Below are 22,872 nucleotides of genomic sequence, written 5' to 3'. Positions count from 1 at the left end.
ACTGGAACAAACAGGTTTTCAACCCAGGAATCACCATTATATCAAAACACCAGGGTCCTGCTGGGTAGAACCCTCCAACAGCGTCCAGCTGACAGCCACCAGGACAGAGCATCTGACAAAGGAGGAACCAAATGGAGGCAAAGCTGACTTATGTATTTACAAAAAAGAAAGGAAGAAATTAACTAATTAATTAAGGGAGAAATAGATTATGGAACATGGATTTTGTAATAAAGAATGTATTAAACTGAGTCAGAGACATGGTAGTGCAGGTAACCAGGGAACCTCCTTGGCTAAACATATTTCCTTAAGTGGCTCCTAAATCTGGAATCAAAAAACGTGAGGAAAATATCTTAAAGAAAAATACAATTGCCCTTAAGAGAAAGCTAAGAAAACCCCAATAACAATCACATGTTTTGGTATCGCCCCAACTGTCAGGGGGAAAAATTAAATACATTTAAAGAATGCACTAAATACCCTTCTAAAACATAAGTATAATAAACAGAAATCTGTTTATCTTCATTCAGAGGAAACTGCACATTGCAATATGAACATTTCCACTGTAGGAAAGATAAGCAGATGTTGGATGTTTTCCCAAAGTTTCTCTGGTGTCACTGAAGAGGTTTATGAAATCTGCTTTACATTTTTTCAGTTAACAGTTAATGCTAAAAAGACAACATTCTGAATGTTGTTTTTCTCTTCATAATGTATTTTAACATTTCTATAGTGACATATTTAAACAATAGTTACCAAAGAGATAACTAAACATACAGTTTATATGTTATACTTGTATCTTCATTTTCTAGTATTTACTTCCAAATTAAAAGCTACATAAATAGTTCAGTACTTCAAAAAGAGTGAATTTTGAAAAACCCCATTTTCTGTTTCCTCTGCATCAAACCCTACTTAAAGAAAAATATCTGGGGGCGCCTGGGTGGCTCAGTGGGTTAAGCCTCTGCCTTCGGCTCAGGTCATGATCTCAGGGTCCTGGGATCGAGCCCCGCATCGGGCTCTCTGCTCAGCAGGGAGCCTGCTTCCCCCTCTCTCTCTGCCTGCCTCTAGCCTACTTGTGATCTCTGTCTGTCAAATAAATAAATAAAATCTTTTAAAAAAAAAGAAAAGAAAAATACCTGTATCTACATATTCTCAATTGACACTGAATACTGAAATAATCCTCTTAGAGGAAAATAATTCTAAGACAAAGTTTTTTTTTAATAGGGTGTTTAATTTCTGTGAGTTAAAATTTCTGAGAGTTAGTCTGAGTTTGCTCAAGGCTTTTTATATGCAAAACCCAGAATTTTTTGCCAAAGCAAATGGGCATTGGATTAAGGCCTAAATAAATAAATGCGATGGCAAGAAAGCAAAAATGGTACATAAAACTTGATTTGTTGCACTTTTGAAAATTTATACATGGAGGCTGCAGAAATTGTGGTCTTAATAGCAAGAATGTTTTAATGGCTTGGAGAATCCTCAAGCTTCAGTGTACAACTGAGTTTAACAGCATATTCATTACACTAAATGTCTATGTCCAGGGCAGTGGTCTCCCAAACCTCCCAACAACCTCTTTATAATTAACTTAGTAAGTATTTGGATTAAATGCAATTAGAATTTCAAATTCCTCTCATAACTTTTTCTTCAAAGTAACAACTTTAAGTCATTTTTGCCTCCTTGGATATAGGTCAAAGCACCAGAAATTCTTTACCCAATATTGCTTCTTTTTACACTCACCACAAAGGTTGTGACTATTTGTTGAGAAACACAAATATTCAAGCTTTACAGCAATATTCCGAGTCTTCCTTAAGCAAATTCCATTCCTGGAGTATCTACTCCAAAATTATTATGAGAAAGAGAGAGAATTCAAAAGGCTGTACAATCCTTCTCAATAGAAAATATTAGTTCAGAATCTTTCAGTGTTGGGAAATTATGAGTGATTGTTTAAAAATGGAAAAATGAATCTTGCCGGTAAGGTCAAAAAGTTTAAAAAGAGTTTAATTTCTAAGTCAAATGTCTGAAACAGTCTATTCTAGGTTCTTAATTTGAGGCGTGAGAGGGGGTTGGGAGGGAAGGTCACTAGATTCCTTTGAGAATTTGATGAAAGCTGTTCTCCTCGAATGAAATAAATGTGCAATCATATACAAACCCACTTCTGCATATGATTTCACTGTATCAATGAATTTCTAGTCTAAAACTCTGGATTAAAAAAACCTGGTAATTGACCTAAAGAAACCATGGGCAGCTGGGAATTAATAGCCTCCCCACTACCACCACCTCATCTCTTAGTAGATAAAAACTCAGCTTTAACAAGAGGCGAACACTGAATGATGCTTGGATTTAACTTTGAAACCAATGGAAACACACATGAATAGATAAAGTTTGGGACATTCAAAGGGGCTTTTTAAAAAAAAAATTAACATATAATGCATTATTTGCCCCAGTGGTACAGGTCTGTGAATCATCAGGCTTACACATTTCACAGCACTCACCATAGCACATACCCCCCCCCCCAATGTCCATAACCCAACCACCCTATCCCCCCACCCCCCAGCAACCCTCAGTTTGTTTTGTGACATTAAGAGTCTCTTATGGTTTGTCTCTCTCCTGATCCCATCTTGTTTCATTTTTCCCTTCTCTATCCCCCAACCCCCTGCCCCTCAAATTCCTCATATCAGAGAGATCATATGATAATTATCTTTCTCTGATTGACTTATTTTGCTCAGTGTAATACCCTCTAGTTCCATCCATGTCATTGCAAATGGCAAGATTTCATTTCTTTTGATGGCTGCATAGTATTCCATTATATATACACACACACACACATACCACATCTTCTCTATCCATTCATCTGTTGATGGACATCTAGGTTCTTTCCATAGTCTGGCTATTATGGGCATTGCTGCTATAAACATTTGGGTGCATATGCCCCTTCGGATCCCTACATTTCTATCTTTACGGTAAATACCCAGTAGTGTGATTGCTGGGTTGTAGGGTAGCTCTATTTTCAACTATTTGAGGAACCGCCATGTCAAAGGGGCTTCTAAAAAAGATTTTTATTTTTTTATTTATTTGACGGAGAGAGACATCACAAGTAGGCAGAGAGGTAGGCAGGGGGCGGGGGGAAGTAGGCTCCCTGCTGAGCAGAGAGCCCCACGTGGGGCTTAATCCCAGGACCCTGAGATTGTGACCTGAGCCGAAGGTAGAGGCTCAACCCACTGAGCCACCCAGGTACCCCTCAAAGGGGCTTTTTAATTAATACTTTGGACTCTACCACGTTAAAGCACACAACAGTCAAATCCTATGAGAAGATCCTCCATCTGTCCCATTATGTTGCCCACTTCTCTCCCAATTTCTGAAAATCCCTCTACAATAAACATGTTTATTACAAATATCCCTAAGGAGTAGGTGAAAATTCAGTTACTGAAGCTCTGTAGTACTGGGTATAACAGAATTTCAGTAAAATAGAAAATTTTGGACAAGATTTTGAAATTCATTACATTAAAGCAGACCAGCAAATGAGATTTTACATTTCCTAAACCTGATGGATACTCCAGAAATGTTAACAGCTGTCCAGAGCATGCGATGTGGTGTACATGCCATTACAGTACTTATTTTCTAGGAGTGTGAGCAGTCTAAGATCACTAACACATTAAACATTGCTTTATATGGTAAGTGATTCATCATGAAGGAAATGACTAGGTTTAGAGCTTTATTCATCTTACGATTTTATAATCTATGTTACATGGGAAAGGAGATTAAATGCAAAGTGCAACTGTTACTATCAAGGTTAATGTTGGGGCGCCTGGGTGGCTCAGTGGGTTAAAGCCTCTGCCTTCGGCTCAGGTCATGATCCCAGGGTCCTGGGATTGAGCCCCATGTCGGGCTCTCTGCTCGGCGGGGAGCCTGCTTTCTCCTCTCTCTCTGCCTGCCTCTCTGCCTACTTGTGATCTCTCTCTGTCAAATAAATAAATAAAATCTTAAAAAAAAGAAAAAAAAATAAAGGTTAATGTTTATTACATTAACATCAAATAAATATTACATCAAATAAATAAATAAAATCTTTAAAAAAAATAAAGTAAAATGAGGGGCAAATACTACCGCAAAAGTGTAGTGTGTGTGTGTTTTTTTTTAATATTTTATTTATTTGACAGAGAGAAATCACAACTAGGCAGAGAGACAGGCAGAGAGAGAGGAGGAAGCAGGCTCCCTGCGGAGCAGAGAGCCCGATGTGGGGCTCCATCCCAGGACCCTGAGATCATGACCTGAGCCGAAGGCAGAGGCTTTAACCCACTGAGCCACCCAGGCGCCCCAAAAGTGTAGTTGTTTGATTCAAATGTTACATTAATTGTGAAAGCACTCTAAAAATAAAATGCACGGTATGTTTTTATTGAAATCAATTAATTGTCATTCCTTAAAGAAAATCCTAATCTTGTTTGTTCCTCCAGTCAACTAGAAGGTAATATTATTCAAGAATGTTCTCACAAAGACTACAGACAGTATACATACTTCCAATTCTTGCTGCAGGTTGTCCAACTTTGGTGAGAGGCCAGAACATAATAGAAAATGATAGAATGGGAAGATATGGAATGGGAAAAGAAAATAGAGGTTCAGAGAGACACTGAATTAAGTAGAAAGTTCTCATCAACTTCAGGTCTATTTAATTTCACATCCGACAGGCAGGGCCAGCTTCATGGATGTGTGATCTGTGCAGATGCACAGGGTGGCTACTTGGAAAGGCCCTACACTTGGCTGAATGCTCTGTTACTGCGGTCTTCAAATTCTTAATTCTTTCTGAACATTTTTGTTCTGCACCAGGCCCTGAAAATTATTTAGCTGGTCTTGCTCACAGTCTTTCCACTAGACTAGAGGGCAAGTTTACAGTCTCAATGACTGTGTGTATAAGAGCCCTTGTTAACTTAAAGGACAGTCACTAAAAAGGAGACCTTTAAACAGGCTGGTGGATCACACATTTGCAATACTTGAATTTTGAAGTGAGCAAAATATTTCTTAAAAGCCAATTTAATTAAATGCATTAGCCCTGGGGCGCCTGGGTGGCTCAGCTGGTTGAGCACCTGACTCTTGATTTTGGTTCAGGTCATGATCTCAGGATTGAGGGATGGACCCCTGCCATGGGCTTGGTGCTCATCAGTGCTCATCCGGAGGTCAGCTGGAGAGTCCCCCTCTTTCCATCTTCCTCTACTCACTGCACCCCCCCACCCCGTCATGCATGTGAGCAGGCACATGTATGTGTGCTTCCTCTCTCAAATAAATAAAATCTTAAAAAAAAAAAAAAGAAGCACTAGTCCCTATTACTCCAATTAGAAATGCAAATGACACGTGCCTTTCTCCTATCTTTGTGATCATAATAATGGGCCAAAAGGTGATGTTAGTAAATGAAATACCAGAATCTAATTTAACTGACTTTCCATTCTGAAGCCCAACGAAAGATCCTATGAGCGTGGATTTTCTTTGGTTTTGATTTGATATCTGCTGTCTCACAGTAAGCAAAGTGACATCGCCACCGAAATCATCTCTGGAGTGAAATCCCTAACACAACCCAATTCAATTAAATCACACCCTTTAAATAACGTTCTCTTTATTTCTGCTCCTGTTGACCGCAGAGACAGTTGGTGGTTTTTCTTTGACTGAAGTGCTGATGAGCAGAACATTTCCCAGGCCCCAATTCAGTTTTTGGTATCTGCTGGCCAAAAACATGCCTTTTCCCCTGAAATCCAGACTGAGTCTCTACTAGTCCATTTCGACCTTTGGACTCCTTATCAGTCACCGTGGGTCTCTGACAGTGGTAGAACAAGCCAACCCATACAGGTCCACTCTCCATGAACAAAAGCTGGCTATGTAAAAGAGATGAGCTGCGGGCAGAGATACGATCTGAAGAGAAGGTGCTGAAGTCACCCTCTGTGTTCTAGCAGCCTGTCCAGGACTGCTGCCACTACAAAAACTAAAACTTCACCTAAAAGCGTTCTTTTCTCCTGGTGATTAAAACATACACCTTCATTAGGGAAGCAGCTGGATTTCAGATAGAGACAGGCAACCACCACTACTGAAACCAGCGTGCAACTGGGATCTGTACTCTAACACTCCTTTCTCCTTCCCATCTTTCTTTTTTTTAAGTCTGCCAGAAGACCACTCTGGTTACTGTTTAGACCTGCCAGTGACTAACATTTCAAGGTAAGATGCTTTAAGAGCTTTAGGAAATACACACACCCTTCTCCCATCTCTAATACTCAATACTCACATAATCTCAAAGATGGAAACTTTTGTCTCAAGAATTTAACAGCTCGTTCCCTGAAAAAGTTAACCTCCTCAACTCGGAGAAATATACCCACTCCTTCCTATAGTTTGGACCAGGAAACGCTAACTTCATTAGTTAGAACTATTAACAAACTAATGTATTTGATCATCTTTTAAAATTTCACTATCCTTAGTTAAGATGGTTCTATGGGAAAACTCAATGCTGCCTAACATTTCCTAAACAGAAAACCACAAAATATTGCTCAAGATCTGAATTAATTTGCTGCAGGACCCTAGGGTAAGACTGTTTGTTTACCTTTTGGATCTAAAATTCTCTAATTCAAAAAATGGTGATGATTTTAGAATAAAATGAAAAAGTGGGATGTAAGCAAATTCATAAACACTACATATATATTCAACAGCTCAAGATGTAGCTTAACTTATCAATATTATTTCATCTATTAGTTTTACTCAAATAGTTCACAAATTAAAGAAATTTCCATTAGTGCTTAGGTATTAAATAGCTTCCTGATAGGAAAAGACATGTGAAGATCAATTTTTCTGGCTCTCCCAAGCAGTTCAGATGAATTAAAGAATAAAACTGTATTTACCTTGATTTTACTTTTTATCATTTCAGGAGTGCTATGAAAATGAATTACTAAAATTGCTGGTGGGATTGAGACTGGTACATTTTTGGTGAACAAACTAGCAATCTATCAAAAGCCCCAGAATTAGGTATACCCTTTGGCCTAGCAATCCCAGAGTTGAGCTTTAGAATATTTCTTTTATGGACATGTGCAAAGATTTAGGCACAGGATATTCATTCACTGAAGTTTTGGTTATAACTGCGAAAAACTGGACATAATCAAAATGTGCAACAATACAACAGAATTTGAAGTTCTATGGAAAACAAACAACTCTTAAAAAGGATATGAAAGAAATGCGTTTGAGGACAATGGCAGGATGTTCGCAATATGCTAAGTGAAAAAATCAGATTACCAAGCAGTAGATAGAGGACAGTCCCATTTTTAAAATTCTGTATATATACATACACAGAAAAAGCCTAGATCATGTTAGCAGTAAATACCTTTGGGAGATAAGAATGAGAATAATGCTTTTTGTGGGGAAAAGGAGTGTATTTTGTTTTTTTCTATAATAAATGTGCCTCATCTGCAAATATTGAAAAATAACCAATACTCTTTGCTCAGTTTTAAATTATCAGTAAGACAAGTCATATTAAAAAAAAATCACTCACCTAGGACAAGTTTGCTTTAAAGTTGAGTGGGTGGTAAAGGGTGAGATATTACCAACTTTAATGTGTATCAGGTAGGTAAGTTTTTAAAGCAAAAGAGATTTTCCACTTGGAAATTTTCCCCAAAGTGATTTGTAAGAGTGCCATAAAGAATAGCACTGGTATTCAATATTTGTTAATTTTGATTTTAATTGAGGAAGAGACTAGATGTTACTCACTTTTTTAAAAGCACAATAAACATCTTGGGACACTAACATTTTCTGACAAACAGGGCATATGGTCTTGTTGAGAAGTTCTTCAGGCATCAGAATGGCAACAAAACAGAGAATTCCAGTAGTGTGGGAATTGTTACTTGAGACTGACCGCAAAGAGCCACAGAAGTGAACAAGCCCCAACTCACTGATAGGACTGAAGTGGGTTCTCAACAGATAAACTCAAGTACTTCCAAGGAGGTAATAAAAAAGTATGATTAAAACAACAATGGCTTTTCATCTTTAAGTTAAGAGAGATGATAACTAGCCAGTATACAATCTTTAGTTTTTCTTTAAATTTTTTTTAAATTTTGAAAAAAAAATTACTCTGGGTTTAAATGTATTTACTTGGAATCACTAAGTGCAGTTTCTTTTACATGCTCTCAGTCTGCCATCTTCTCTCAGTGCACTAGAGTATAAGGCAGTTTTAGTACTTTGTTGTGGCTACTCTTCTTTGAATCAATATCAGTAAACTATCATTTGGGCTTAGTGTGACATAGCATTTATATAGTTCTTGATCTTTATTAATTGATTTATAATTGTAGCCTTACTATGTGTGTAAAAGATCCAGGTTCACTTGCATGGTTTCCATGCGTGCTGGAGTTAGAAACTAAGGACCTGTCCGTTGCTTATAGAATGCTAAATAAGTTAAGCCGTTAATAGGCAACCAGACCATTAAACGGGTAACCAAGCCAATAAGAACAAGGACAAATATTAATCAGCACACTCCACCCCTCAGAGCTCACCCTACTGTAAATATTACAAGCTCTCTGTGCCATGGGAACCACGTTGCCTACCACATGATGCTGACGTAATAATATCTAGAGCTAAGCACCTGGAGGAAGCAGAGAAGGAGGTTTTTGCTTTGAATTACTTGAATATGCTTTTTTCTTTTCTCTTTCTCTCTCTCTTTTTTTTTTTAACCATAAACCCACTAACAGATAGTTTAGTGATTTCTGTTCTTATGCTGCCTGTGGGGATTTCACACTGTGCTCCCAGCCACTGGTACTGACTCATTAACAATGTAAAATTGGCAGCCTCCCTGAATAAGCTATGTAAAGTCTGCAAATGTTAGTTACTGCACTGTGTACTCAGTGGGTACTCGATAAAACTTGATAAATTCTGCCCATGATATATAGAAATATGCTCACAGCAATACCCTAGAGAACACAGTCAGTCTACACAAAAGCCTTTCTGGATTCTCCTTTTTACCACAAATGATTAATAGTCCCTCATTGAAAATTAACTATTGGTAATATGGCCATAACATTTGCCACAATGGTCTTCCTTTTCTCTCACCACTCAAGTACCCTTTATCTCTGTTTATACAAATCAAGACATTTAAGACAGGGAGAAATAAAGGTCAGAGTCACAGCTCAAATCCTACTTCTGTAATGCCTTACTAATTGGCTCATTTACAATACCTTCTGTCCTTTGAATACTTAAAGCACTGTTTGCACCAGTCATCTGGCACTTAGCATGTGCTAAATTGTTTTCTTATTTATCCTTTTATTGACCTGTCTTGTAACTTCAACAGACTGAGCATCCTGACTACAAGAACACAAGAATGTCTTATGTTTCTTTGAATCTCCCACCCTTTGCCCAGAATAGGTGCAATTATGACAATCATGCAAATGATAGAATTTTACCATCACGCTGGCTTACCACTCTGTATTCTCATTCTTTCCCCTATATTTTAGCTTATGTCAAAAGAGCAAAAATATTAGCTACCATTTACTGAGTGCTATTAGCAGTACTTCACAAATATCACATTTAATCCAAACAGGTATTCTAAGTTCCCCTTTATTAATGAGGAAACACAGCTCATAGGTGGTGAAACTCTGAATGGGACTAAGGTCTATTTCTTTGCTCTCTTTCTTTTCCTTTTTTTAAAGCTTTTATTTGTTTATTTGACAAGTAGGTGGAATGTCAGGCAGAGAGAGGGAGAAGCAGACTTCCTGCTAAAGCAGGGAACCAGATGTGGGACTCGATCCCAGGACCCTAGGACCATGACCTGAGTCGAAGGCAGACGCTTAACCGACTGAGCCACCCAGGCACCCAGGCCTGTTTCATTCCAAACACCAAACTATTACTATTAGCAACAAGAACAAATGGCAAGTAAGATTCTGAATATGTGACCCATGAGACCTTTTAAGAATTTTTAAAGAGACTATTTAAGGAATGAGATGCTTTAAGAATTGATTGTGAAATTTTACTGGTGATGGATGAGCATCACAGAGGTGGGATTGACAGAATGATCTATACCAAATTTGGTCAAAGGGATGTCAAAGAAGTTCAGTTTCACATACTATTTGACCTATTTCATTCATCTCCTAGGAATAGAAATATACATTGAGAATTTACATCCCCTATAGAGGCTGCAACTTTTCAAACTACAGCTCCCCACAAAAAGTAACAGAAAATTAAAAATTAACAATAATAGAAAATGAAAATATTTTGGTGCTTATGGAAACTGGGTATATTAACCTTAGGAGAAACATAGTACAAGTGACTGTTCCTTCTACAAAATGGGTTTGAACTGCATGAGTTCACTTACATGTAGATTTTTTTCATGAAATATATTGGAAAATACTTTGGAAATCTGTAACAATTTGAAGAAATTCACAAATGAATCATGTGCATAGAAAAAGTCAGAAATCATTATAAAGATATAGTATAAGGGCTCCTGGGTGGCTTAGATGGTTAAGCGTCTGCCTTCCACTCAGGTCATGATCTCAGGGTCCTGGGATCCAGCTCCATGTCAGGCTCCCTGCTCAGTGGGACATCTGTTTCTCCCTCTGCCCTCTGCTCGTGCGCGCGCTCGCTCTCTGTTTCTCAAGTAAATAAATAAAATCTTAAAAAAAAAAAAAGACTATAGTATATAATACATATACAAAATAGATGTTAATTGGCTGTTTATGTTATAAGTAAGGCTTCTGGTCGATAGCAGACTATTAGTTAAATTCTGAGGAAGTTGAAAATTATGCACAGATTTTCTATGCATGGCGTGGGTGGGGGTGTTGTGTGGGTGTGTGTCCAGGCTCCTGACCCCTGCCTCATCAGGGGTCAACTGTAATTCTAAGTCTTCCACACCTAAAAACTGTTACAACTTAAAAAACCACAACACTCTAAAATAGGCTAACACAAAAGTTTCTCTTTATTTGAGAGTAATTCAAGCTTCTGGATTCTGTTGCTTTAACAGACATAACTAATGCCAAAACCCTCAGGGGACTAAAAGAGGGATCACACCCCTCTAAAAACAGACTAATGCAGAAAAGAAGAGTTGCTCAATTTGTACAAACCTGCAAAAAAGGAAGTAAGCCCAAATTTGCCCTTTGGTGTGCAACACAGGCCATCTATTTATAAATCATTTGCTACATCCTTTCCAAATCACAGGAACACCTAAAAGGCCTTGATGTTCTTAGCACATTTCTTCAGGTTAAACCTAATTATATTAGGGGCAGCAACATCCTGCATCATTCAACAATGCAAAGCTAACTTTAGCCCTATCTTAAAGTAGTTAGGATACCAATTATTTTTCTTTCGCCTTAGAAATTCAGAAACATTATGTGATAGCATCTACACCACTGTTCTTTAGCCCCAAGGCAGTTTAACATATGGTAATTAAGAGGACTCACATTTATGGGAGACACCCAAGAAGAGATGTGAGCAACATGATATGAAGAGTTTGGACCCCTCTATTACTCCAAGGTCCAACAGCTTTTGGAAACAGAGAATGAAAACATCCTTAATTATTTAGCTTTGGGCAGTGGTTTCTCAGTACTTGTCTGTCTAAAGAAATTGCTCAATTTTAGGAGTGATTACACATAAGCACACAAGCTAAAATGTAGTAATTTAGGGGAAAAAATCCACTCTACGTTAATCAAAAAGAAATTCTGACGTGAAGATATCACAACTTCACCATTCCTGTTCATCTTCATTGTGCAGATTTCATTACTCTTCAGTTAACTCGGTTAAGCATGGTTCCAATAAGGCCAAAGTTGAGAGCTCTTTTTTTTCCTCCTTGGCTCCAAGCCAATTACTGCTCTGACTCCAAACAAATACAAATGTGGATAAAACCACATAAAGTTATCACCACTAATGAAAACATAATGTACCTTTATACTCTGGCAATAGATCATTAACCTTCTCTTCATATTTGAAGGCCCTAACACCTAGAAGATTCACTGATATAAACTTATTTGATCATCTTTTAAAAGACATTCTACTTTTTTTTTTTTTAATATTTTATTTATTTATTTGTCAGAGAGAGTGAGCACAGGCAGACAGAGAGGCAGGCAGAGGCAGAGGGAGAAGCAGGCTCCCTGCTGAGCAAGGAGCCCGATGTGGGACTCCATCCCAGGACCCTGGGATCATGACCCGAGCCTAAGGCAGCCACTTAACCAACTGAGCCACCCAGGCATCCCAGACATTCTACTTTTTAAGGCTATTTCCTCTATGTAAGAATCAGATAACTACAGAAACAATATTAATTTAAAATTAAAGAAAAAGAAACAACTAATGACTCTTTTAAATATTAGTATTAGTCTCCTTATCCATCAAAGAGAAGACCTTAAATCATAAATAAATGCCTGCTTTCAATTATGTTTGCCCATTTCTGTAAAGGACAAGATCTAGATTTAAAAAGTATCATGGATAATAATTACACTTATTCAATGAGAACAGACATTTAAAAATTTGAAAGGCAAAGGAAAAAAATGTATAAAATTATAACACTGGGGGTAGGGCCTCTTGGTTCCAGGCTTTTAAAACACATATTCTCGGGGCACCTGGGTGGCTCAGTGGGTTAAAGCCTCTGCCTTTGGCTCAGGTCATGATCCTGGGGTCCTGGGATCAAGCCCCGCATCGGGCTCGCTGCTCAGCAGAGCCTGCTTCTGCCTCTCTCTCTGCCTGCCTGTCTGCCCACTTGTGATCTCTGTCAAATAAATAAACCAAATCTTAAAAAAAAAACAAAAACAAAACACATATTCTGCTAAAGAACTGTCTCAGATCTAGAAAAAGATGGAAGGCTACACCTAAATTATTCTACAAATCAGACATAAGTTGGAGTAAGAGAGCACCAAAGATTCGACAAATACTCAAAAGCAAAAATCTTAAATAATAGTACACCAGGGGCACCTGGGTGGTTCAGTTGTTAAGCATCTGCCTTTGGCTAAAGTCATGATCCCAGGGTCCTGGGATCAAGCCCCACATTGAGGGTCCCTGCTCCAAGGGAAGCTGCTTCTCCTCTTCCACTCTCCCTGCCTGGGCTCCCTCTCTCGCTGTGTCTGTCTCAGTGAAATAAATAAATAAAATCTAAAAAAAAAAAAAAAAAAAAAAAAAAAGTACACCAGATGTAGCAATCCATTAACAAGTAACACAAACAGTGTGTAAGGATGATTTAAAGTTAAATCATTCCAATAGATGCCCAAAAAGCATTTAATGTAATTTAATAACTATGCATAAAAATGTTTGATTAGGTATACAGTTGACCCTTGAACAATGTAGGGGGTCAGGGGAACCAAGCCCATAGGAAGTAAAAAAATCTGCAAATAACTTCTGACTCTTCAAAAACTTTAGAGTCTGCTATTGACCAGAATTCTGCCTTATGAATAACAAACAGTCGGTAATACATATATTTTTAAAAGATTTTATGTATTTGAGGGGCACCTGGGTGGCTCAGTGGGTTAAAGCCTCTGCTTTCGGCTCAGGTCATGATCCCGGGGTCCTGGGATCGAGCCCCGCATCGGGCTCTCTGCTCGGCAGGGAGCCTGCTTCCCTTCCTCTCTCTCTACCTGCCTCTCTGCCTACCTGTGATCTCTCTCTGCCAAATAAATAAATAAAATCTTTAAAAAAAAAAAAAGATTTTATGTATTTGAGAGAGTGAGAGAATGCACAAAGGGACAGAGGGGCAGAGGAAGAACCAGACTCCCCACTGAGCAGGGAGCCCCACGTAGGGCTCTATCCCACGGATCACGACCTGAGCCGAAGGCTGACACTTAACCAAGGAAGCTACCCAGATGCCCAATACATATTTTGCATACGTATTATACTGTATTCTTACAATAAAGTAATCTAGATAAGAGATTATTAAGAAAATCTTAAGGAAGAGAAAATACATTTGAAGTACTGATTATAAAAAAATAACCCATTTATAAGTGGACCCACATAGATAAAACCCATGTTGTTCAAGGGTCAACTACAGTAGGAAATGTCGTCAACTTGATAAATGGTCTATGCCAGAACCTACAGCACACAATACACCTATTTACAAAACATAAAAAACATTCCTTGTACAATGGAAAACAAGGTAAGACCATAAGGATTGCTACTATTTAACATTACATTAGACCCCAGCCAAAGCAATGAGTTTATAAACATTCAGGCAAAACTCATTTACAGGTGACATAATCATCTATCCAGGAAAGTGAAGAAAATCAATTTAAAAATCTCCTGGATATTAGGACCATGCAAGAGTTCAGCGAAGTGGTCTGATACAAAAGCAAATATAAAAAGTAATAGGGGCACCTGGGTGGCTCAGGGTCCTAGGATTTTATTACATAAAAATTAAAAACTTTTATAACGAGGTGCAAAGTTAAAAGACACACAATAAGCTGGCAGAAAGTATTTTTGCCCTATATTCAGGACATACAGAGTACATAAAAAAGAAACGAATACCAACAGAAAAAAAATGGTCCTAAGTACAAACATGTAAATAAAATGAAAAAGACTAATAAAAAATATAAAATATACTTAAACCTCTATAATAATGAGGAAATTGTAAATAGAGGAATATTTAAGAGCAGAAGTCCTGAAGTCAGACTGCTTGTGCTTGCATCCTGGTTGTATAATCTTAGATAAGTTACTCAACATCTCTGTGCCTCCCATCTGTAACTGAGTGTATCTAACTCATAAGAAGAAAGAATTAGACAATATGAACAGTATTCAAAATAATGCCTGGTACACAGTTAAGAGTTTAATAAAAAAATGTTATTTAATGTTATTACTAATATTACCAGGGTTGGTGAAGGTATATTCTTACAGCTGTTAAGAGCAAATTGGCAACGCCTTTTTAGAAGGCAGTTTGGCAGTATGCATCAAATTTTTAACATATACATACCATCAGACCCAGAAATTCCACTGCTAGAAATTTATCTAAAGAAACGTTCCCACATGTATACGAAGATATCAGTACAGTGTAGAACTGCAGCAGCTCTGTATTTGGAGACAGGAAATGCTGGTTCTAGTTTCAGTTCTACCAATAACAAATCATAACTGCTATGCAAAAAATCACTTCACCATTTCAATTTTGTTAGTTTATTACTCCACAAAATGTGGGATGATGACTTGCCCAATCTGCCTCAGAGGAATACTTTAAGGATGTGATTCTCAAAGTGTAGTTAGTTCCTGGACCAGCATCATCTAGGAACTTGTTAGAAATGCAAATTATCCATCCCACCCCAGACCTACTGAATCAGAAACTCTGGGGGTGTGGGCAGCAATCTATGGTTTTTTTGTTTTTGTTTTTTTGGGGGGGGGGCAGAGGGAGAGTAAGAGAGAGAATCTTTTTTTTTTTTTTTTTTTTTAAGAGAGAGAATCTTAAGCAAGCTCCAGGCCCAGGCCCACACAGGGCTTGATCTCATCACCCTGAGATCATGACCTGAGCAGAAATCAAGAATCAGATGGTTAACCGACCAAGCTACCCAGATGCCCAGGCAGCAATTTGTGTTTTAATAAGTTGTCTACATGACTCTAATACAAGCTTAAGTTCAGAAATGAGCACTTATGAAGTCACTTGGATAACTACAGAGCAGAATGGAAAGAGTACTAGTACTAATACTACTTGACACAAAAATTAAAATAGTTTCCACCTTTCAGTTTCACAAAAAGTTATGTTTTGGATAATCATCTGGATATGTTCCTGGTGCTAAGCTTGAGCTTTAAAAAGCCTTGATATGAATCTACGAAATCAAGCTCATATATGAAATCCAGTAATAAATACAAGTATTTTAGGTCAAGGATAAAAAGTTCAATGTAACCTGTTTAACAAATCAAGCAATAGCCCAAGCAAGCACTTAAATTCTAAGATTTCTGATCAAAGGTTTTCATAACGGGAACACCGTTTTAATGGTAGCCTATGCCAGCATTTTATCTAATAATTCTTGATCTTTCTCTGAACTTTGTAGGACACAAAAATAGCCACCTATTTGATAAGCTGCTTGGCATATACCAATCACTAGAAGGCCCCTTGCTTAGCGGCCATTTCTCAGGGATTGAATGCTGGCTCTCTAAAAACAAGACAGGCTGCCATGTTCTTCAGAAATTCTGATTTCTATTTTATTAGAAAGCATGTGTATATACTCTTAAAGGGTATGGAACTTTTCATGATTATTTGAGTAGTCTGATCTAAGACCCCTGAAATTTGATTACATGATGCTCTGGGCTGCTTGCATATTTTATTCTAGTAGGACTTAAATTTATGACAGTAACTATTCTTAGTTTCTGGAGTGACTTTAATCACTTCTTAATGTCCTTCATTGATACTTCAAAATTAACTCCATATTTGGTGAGTTTTATATAATGACAAAGGGAGTCCATAATCTAATAATGATGATATAATCTCCAATAAAATACAGGAATACCCCGCTATTCTCTAATTTCATCTATATATAAAGCAGTTGAAAGTCCAATAATCAGAGTGAGCCTGTGAAATCACCAAATAGGTGTCTAAACACCATGTCTAAAGGTCATGAACTTTCTCCATAGGAGAGCCCCTTAGGATCTAACCCTACTACTCCAGCCTTTTTCCTTTGACAGAGATCTCATAGGGTTTGTTACTTGGTTTCTAAACCCACAGCAAATCTGAGGTAGCAAATGAGAATAAAATAAGTTCTTACAAGTGGGTTCTCAGCAGTGACAAGAGAAACAGCTGGTTAAGACTAGTCATGTGTCAAGGTACTCCCTTCTGCAAACATCCACTTATATTTTTTTTTGAGTCAGTCTTCACTTAGAATCCTAAATCTTAAATCTTTTAGTTGCTCCCACCAGTTGCTGCTATTTATATATCTGGCATGACAGGGATATGCTCACACCAGTTGAGCTTTACAGTAGCAAGCCTTAGAAATAGTACTTCCTTTTAGGAAAAAGATTAATTTTTTGTAAGATCACCTTACTTTCAGAATCTTGTTTTAAAAATATATTTATCTGCACAACATTTTCATACAATCTCAAGGTGTTTACTGACTTCCTAAACCCAATCCATAAAACTATGGGTGACCATGGACCCTAAATTAAAAACTTTTGCATTATGCACCCAAAATGCATGTTTTAACAAAATTTTTGGTTTTATTTTTTATCAGAATTATCCCTAAAGGTTTTTAAATGATGATGAACTCAGTGACACTATAAATGCAAAATAAAAGTGATGGCTAACTTAATATTAATGGATACATTTTAGAAGTGAAATTTGGATATTAAGTCCCTTGTAGGAAAAAAAATAAGTGGCAAAAGACAAAAACGAAAGAGAAATAGTCTGCAAATTCTTTAAAAGATTGTCTACCTTAGCAAATCTTAGTGTAGCAAATACGGTTTTCACTAAGTGAAAATGTCAGCAGTTAAGGGCATTTCCTAAGATTAAGTCTCAAAAGTGGCCTTGCAACTACTAAGAATATAATTTTTATAGTGGTTGAGAGCACCAGTGTGGGAAACAGATCTGGATTTTCTAAGGAGAGTTTTGTCATTTACTAGCTTTATGGCCATAAGCAATTACTTAACTTCTCTAAGTTTCAGTTTCATCATCTAAATGAACATAAAGTTGCTGTTATGATTAAATGAGACAATATACATTAAACTCAGCACAGTGACAAGCAGTCAACAAATGGAAGCTATTAGTTATTATTTAATTTCAATTAACTCGTTTTTTTGTGCAGGGATTTATAGTTTGCAAAGTGTTACTGGCACATATGGTCTCTTATGATCCCCTGGGGTAGGAATCTCATTTTATAGTGGAAGAAACTGAAATCAAATGATTTACCCAAAGACAGTAATTAGTAGGAAAAGAAATTTGGGCTTAATGTGATTCTACTAGGAACTAAAATTCAAAATTCCTTTTCCTCCCAAAAGCTTAGAAGCTCTGCCTTTTAAATTGTTTAATCCTTTTTAAAATTGCAGTTAAATATACATAACAAAATTTTCCATTTTAACCAATTTAAAGTGCCTTTAAATATAGTCACATCATTGTGCCACCTTCATTACCATCCATCCTCAAAACTTTTCCTTCTTTCTGAAATGAAATTCAATCTATTAAAAACAAACTTCTCATTCCCCCTCCCCCAACTCCTGGGAATTACTTGAGGTACCTCATATAAGGGGAATCACACAATATTAGTCTTTTGTCACTGGCTTACTTCACTTAGAATAATGTCTTCAAAATTCATCCATATTGTAGCATTTGTCAGAATTTCCTTCCTTTTTAAGGCTGAATAATACTCAGTTGTATTACATATACTGTTTAGTTGTACCCATTTATCTGCTGATAGACATGTGGGTTGCTCCCACTATGTTGTTTTTTTTTTTAAGTTTATAAAGTTATTGTTAACAGTATTATTTTGATATTGGTTATCCATTTTCAGATTACTCCCTCCTTTCCTTCTCTTCTACTCCTTTTTTTTTTTTTTTAAAGGAAAAAGTGCAAGTAAGTGATTGATTTAATTCTGTGGAGTTTACATTCACAGGAATAAAACCACTTTTTTGTGTGTGGCTATTTTTTGTAGGAGCTCTACCATGAATCAACACAAAAGAAAAAAACTGAAACAAGTGAATTTAATTTGATTTGGTGGGAGAGCAAACCATTAATTAAAATAATAAATTAGATGTAAAGTTATTTATAAATCACTTAACATGATAATCTTGGCACCTTTAATAAGAGATAATAGAAAGTTTCTGTTGTTGGACATTAAAAAAAAGTTTTTCAGGGTTGATCTGGGAAGGACCGAGAAGCGCTGCTTAAGTACGGGTAATCTGCGAAAAGCTCAGTAGCTGACTCTCCAGGAGCCACTCGGGAGTGAGTACTAATACATTACAAAGACCAAACTGCTGCTACCTAAAGTAACCCTAAACCACTCCACTGGTTTAAGGATGCAGCTTGAATTTTGCGCTTTTTAACCGTGAGGCGAGATTAATCACAAACTTCAGCACACACTTCTCAAAAATAGCTAAACCACAATGGAAGGGAAGGACAACAACTCTAAGAGACATCAAAAACAGCGACGATTTAAAGATGCGTTGAATCTTGCACTTTCGTGAATGAAGGCGTGCAAAGTAGACTTGTACTACAACAGGGGTAGACTAAAACTAAAACAGCCAAACTACTGAAATCCAATTTTCTGAAATAATTCCAGACTACAACCAGCGGGAGTGTAGAATGGACAGCCTTCCTTTGTGTTAGCGGCTTGCAAAAGAAACCTACAGTCACACGCAAACTTACTTCAAACAACGACAAAAACCCCCCAAACAACAAACACGGGAGCTTGATCACACCAGGACCCGAAAGGGAATCCAAGCGTTTCCGGGCGGCGTTTCAGGAGCTACAGACGGCCCTCCACCCCTAGAGTCTCCAGCTCGACTGTCACTCGGTCACCACAGACAACTTCCCAGGGACGACTACACTTTCAGATTCCCTCAAAAAGTTTACCAGAAATTCTCGCAAATGGTTCTTCAATCCGCCCACCCCCGGGGACACGTTCGGCCTCCAAGAATTACCCCACACCTCCACCCCACTATACCCCCGGACACTTCGAAACCACTAAGCCCGCAGGGTGCGATTTCGCCTTCGCTTGTTTGCTTGCTCCCCAGGATGCTGGGGAAAGCGGCTGCTGAAGAGCAAACTTTCCCAGCTTTCGTGGAGGGCGGGAGGGCGCGCGGCGCACTCACAGCTGGTTGATGGCATTCTGCGAGATGACCGCGTTGGCGGAGAAGTAAGGGATCATGTCGGGGCCACCGAGGCTGCAGGTGCAGGCGGGGGACGCCTTCCTCTCGCGGGCTAACGTGCTCAGGGTCATGGAGCCAGCTCAAGGCGCACAGCTCCGCATCCTGGCCCCCGCCTGGCTCCGGCACGAGACGCTCGCGCTGGGCTCCGTCGGGCCAGAGGCGCGGGCAGCCCGGGCTCCCCGCGTCCAAACTGGGCCCTCCGGGTCGTGCGGAGGCAGTCGCCGCAGCCCTAGGGCTCGGCTTTGGAGTCTCGGAGGTTGGGCGCCGCCAGCAGCCTGCCCCAACCCGCGTCCGGGGCGGGGCGCTGCGGCGGGCCGGCCCAGAGGGCGGGGAGAGTCGTAGGAGCCCAAAGGGTCGGCCCTTTGGGTGCTCCGCCCCCAAGCTCTGGGCACCCACCGGATGCCGCTGCATGCACCTCCGTTTATGGGGAAGGGTGGGCACCAAGACGTTGCGGCTCGCGTTAAGGACTGAAGTTGGCCTGGGGTGGGCAAGAAAGGCCAGCGTTTCTTGGGAATGTTTCCATAAGAAAAGTCCAGACTCTACACATTGAAACCCCATTTTTCAAGTGTTCTTAAAACTTCGAAAGGCCGTTCATTCACAAATGTAACGAATACTTACCAACGGTTTTCAATGTACTAAGGCCAGGGAAATTCAGAGATAAGCTTTTTTTGTTTTTTTTAAGAGAGGGGGTGGGAGGAGAGAGGGAAAGAGAGAGAATCCCAAGCAAGCTCCACCCCAGTGGGGAGCAGGATTCAGGGCTCATCTCAGGACCCTGAGATCATGATCTGACCCTGAGATCAAGATCTGCTCCAAAATCAAGAGTGGGAGGCTTAACTCAAAGAGCCACCGACGGGGTCTCTGGTTTTGTTTTGTTTTGTTTTTTGAAGCAAAACAGCTTAAGTTATGACGGGGAAAAATCCTATTTACATTGTCCATAACATCTACTGACCCTTGTAAATAAATTTATAAAGGGCTTTCCCAACGATTCTCCAAACCAAGGATTCACAGCCTTAGCTACACATAGGAATCACTTGTGGGGATTTTAAACACCCCAATGCCTGACTGCACCCAGACCAATCAAATCAGAATCTCTTGAGGTTGAGATCTTAAACATCAATACTTTTCAAAGTTCCCTGGGTGACTGCAATGTACAGCCATGGTTGATTACTATCAACCAAATGATCTAGGAGAGAGAGACAGGCTAGAGAGTATATCCTCACTTTACAGATGTAGAAATAAATATCTGGGGTCCAGCCAGATGACCTCATTTGTAAGTGACATCACTAGATATGAACCCCAGTTTTATGACTTCTGTTTTAGGTGGGGCTTTTCCTACCAAGCCCTACACCCAGATACTTTCATGAGTTAAGCTTTACCATGTTCCTAACAACTCACTGAGCAACGCCTTTCACCTGACCAGGAACTAGCTCTTTATAAAATGAAAATATCTTCTGTGTCTCTCCTGCATCCTATACAGTGGTCTACAAAATGGGTTGGCATGCTGCAGGTACTCAGTAAAAGTTGGTTCCCTCATCTCTTGCCCTTCCAGTCTCATCAGACCAAAAATTTTTAGGCATGTGCATTTTATGGTTTTCTGAATACCTGACTAAATTATATATCAATAACTGTCTTTGGACCTAGAGCCAGAATTAGTAATAATTTTTAAAAACGACTTCACTATCCTATTATAAGACAAGAGACTGAAATTAGAAACAAGTCACTTTAAGACTCAACATATGCTAGAATCAAGAAGAAACAAGTCTTTGTTTAATATAACTTTTCAGATCTCTTTTCCTTCTGGGAAATTTGGCAAATTTCTAAATACCAGAAAGGAAATAATCAATCTAAATTATACATTTTATGCCTAAAACCAGAAACTCTTTTGTTAGTTTATTGTTCCATAAAACTTAAAGTTGTTGCCAAGGCACTGAGAGATCTGAAATATTGCAAACTCATGCTGGAAATAGGGATCTAAGTTTCCTACAGATCTGGTAATAGGAAAGAACCAGTTGGCAAGTGAAGAGTTAATGAAAGGTCTGGAGTCCAGTGCATCATCATCTTCATCCATCTCTAGTAAGGAAAGTGTTTGAAAGATTTATTCAGGCTGTGTCAGCAGGCACCCAAATGGCAGTGTAAGAAAAAATCTGCTGATACACCCCAAAATAAATTGCTTTAAATATCTGGCAAACTTGCCAGTTTGAAACTTCTTCCAGGCTGTAATTTATTACAGCCTCCTGGCAATGATCAAAAAAGGCAGCAGGCTGTTTAGAAGAGCACTGTTAAGGTGAGTCCAGTTCCTTTCATGACAGCAGAGATGGGATTTTATTGAAGTCAGTACTAAATGATGCTGTTTACGAAAATGATGGAATGGTAATCATCTATATCTGTCTGAAAAAGAAGTCAGCAGGAAATGTATCTTACTCAATTTGCACTTAATATCTCTGGCATTTACAAAACGCTAAAGATAAGGATTTCATAAATATGTATATTTGTCTTTTATAGATAGGTTCCTATAGTGACACCCCAGAAGTGCATAGTCTTTTGTTTCCCCTCAAAAGACCTCTGCCAGTGCCTGTTCAGCGGAGTCTATTTTAACACCCCATCCAGGCCTTTTCAAAAGCTTTCAAAGTTAAATTCTCGCTTTGAACTGTAAGATAGGAAATTAGGAAAGTGCTAGAACGTGCCTCATAATTTTTTTTTTTTAAAGAAAAAACTAAATCATCTTTGCAAACTGGGGTACCTTTAAGGGAACAGTTCTTTCTGCTACTGTCTTAAAAAGCTGAACAAATTCCCTTTCTTTTCATGATCTGCAGAGTGTCAAAATGTCAATCAATTAAGTTTCAGCTCAATTTAATCCTTTACTCTCCACTGTCAGGAAACAAGGCTCTAGGGAGCAAGCTCTCTGTACCCAAGCATCTAGGAATTCAAAAATGATTCCAAATTAGACTGAGCAACATGAAATAAACTAAGCTATTTTTCTACTCCACATGAAGTCAGAAGGGGTTTTAAAAAAATCTGCACAAAGGCCCCGAAGAAAAATTGCTGCGTATCTTCATACTCTTGCTTGAGTTAGAAGATTTAAAATACATTTTGTCATGTCATTTACTGACCATTTCAAGGCTCAGAAATATGAATATT

At 38.5% G+C, this 22,872-nt stretch overlaps 1 protein-coding gene across 1 annotated transcript in view; it reads right to left on the bottom strand.

The window, feature by feature from the left end:
* SSH2 (slingshot protein phosphatase 2) overlaps positions 1 to 19,986 on the bottom strand; it is a 101,439-nt gene extending 81,453 nt beyond the window's left edge. Inside the window, exon 1 of the mRNA XM_080826629.1 lies at positions 19,678 to 19,986. Within this exon, the coding sequence (XP_080682755.1) occupies positions 19,678 to 19,805 (128 nt within the window). The 5' untranslated portion in view covers positions 19,806 to 19,986. The remainder of the gene's footprint in view (positions 1 to 19,677) is intronic.
* Between the last annotated feature and the right edge of the window lie 2,886 nt (positions 19,987 to 22,872).

Source organism: Martes martes (assembly GCF_963455335.1).
Source record: "Martes martes genome assembly, chromosome: 16".
Classification (NCBI taxonomy): domain Eukaryota; kingdom Metazoa; phylum Chordata; class Mammalia; order Carnivora; family Mustelidae; genus Martes; species Martes martes.
This window is presented reverse-complemented; position numbering and strand designations above follow the sequence as displayed.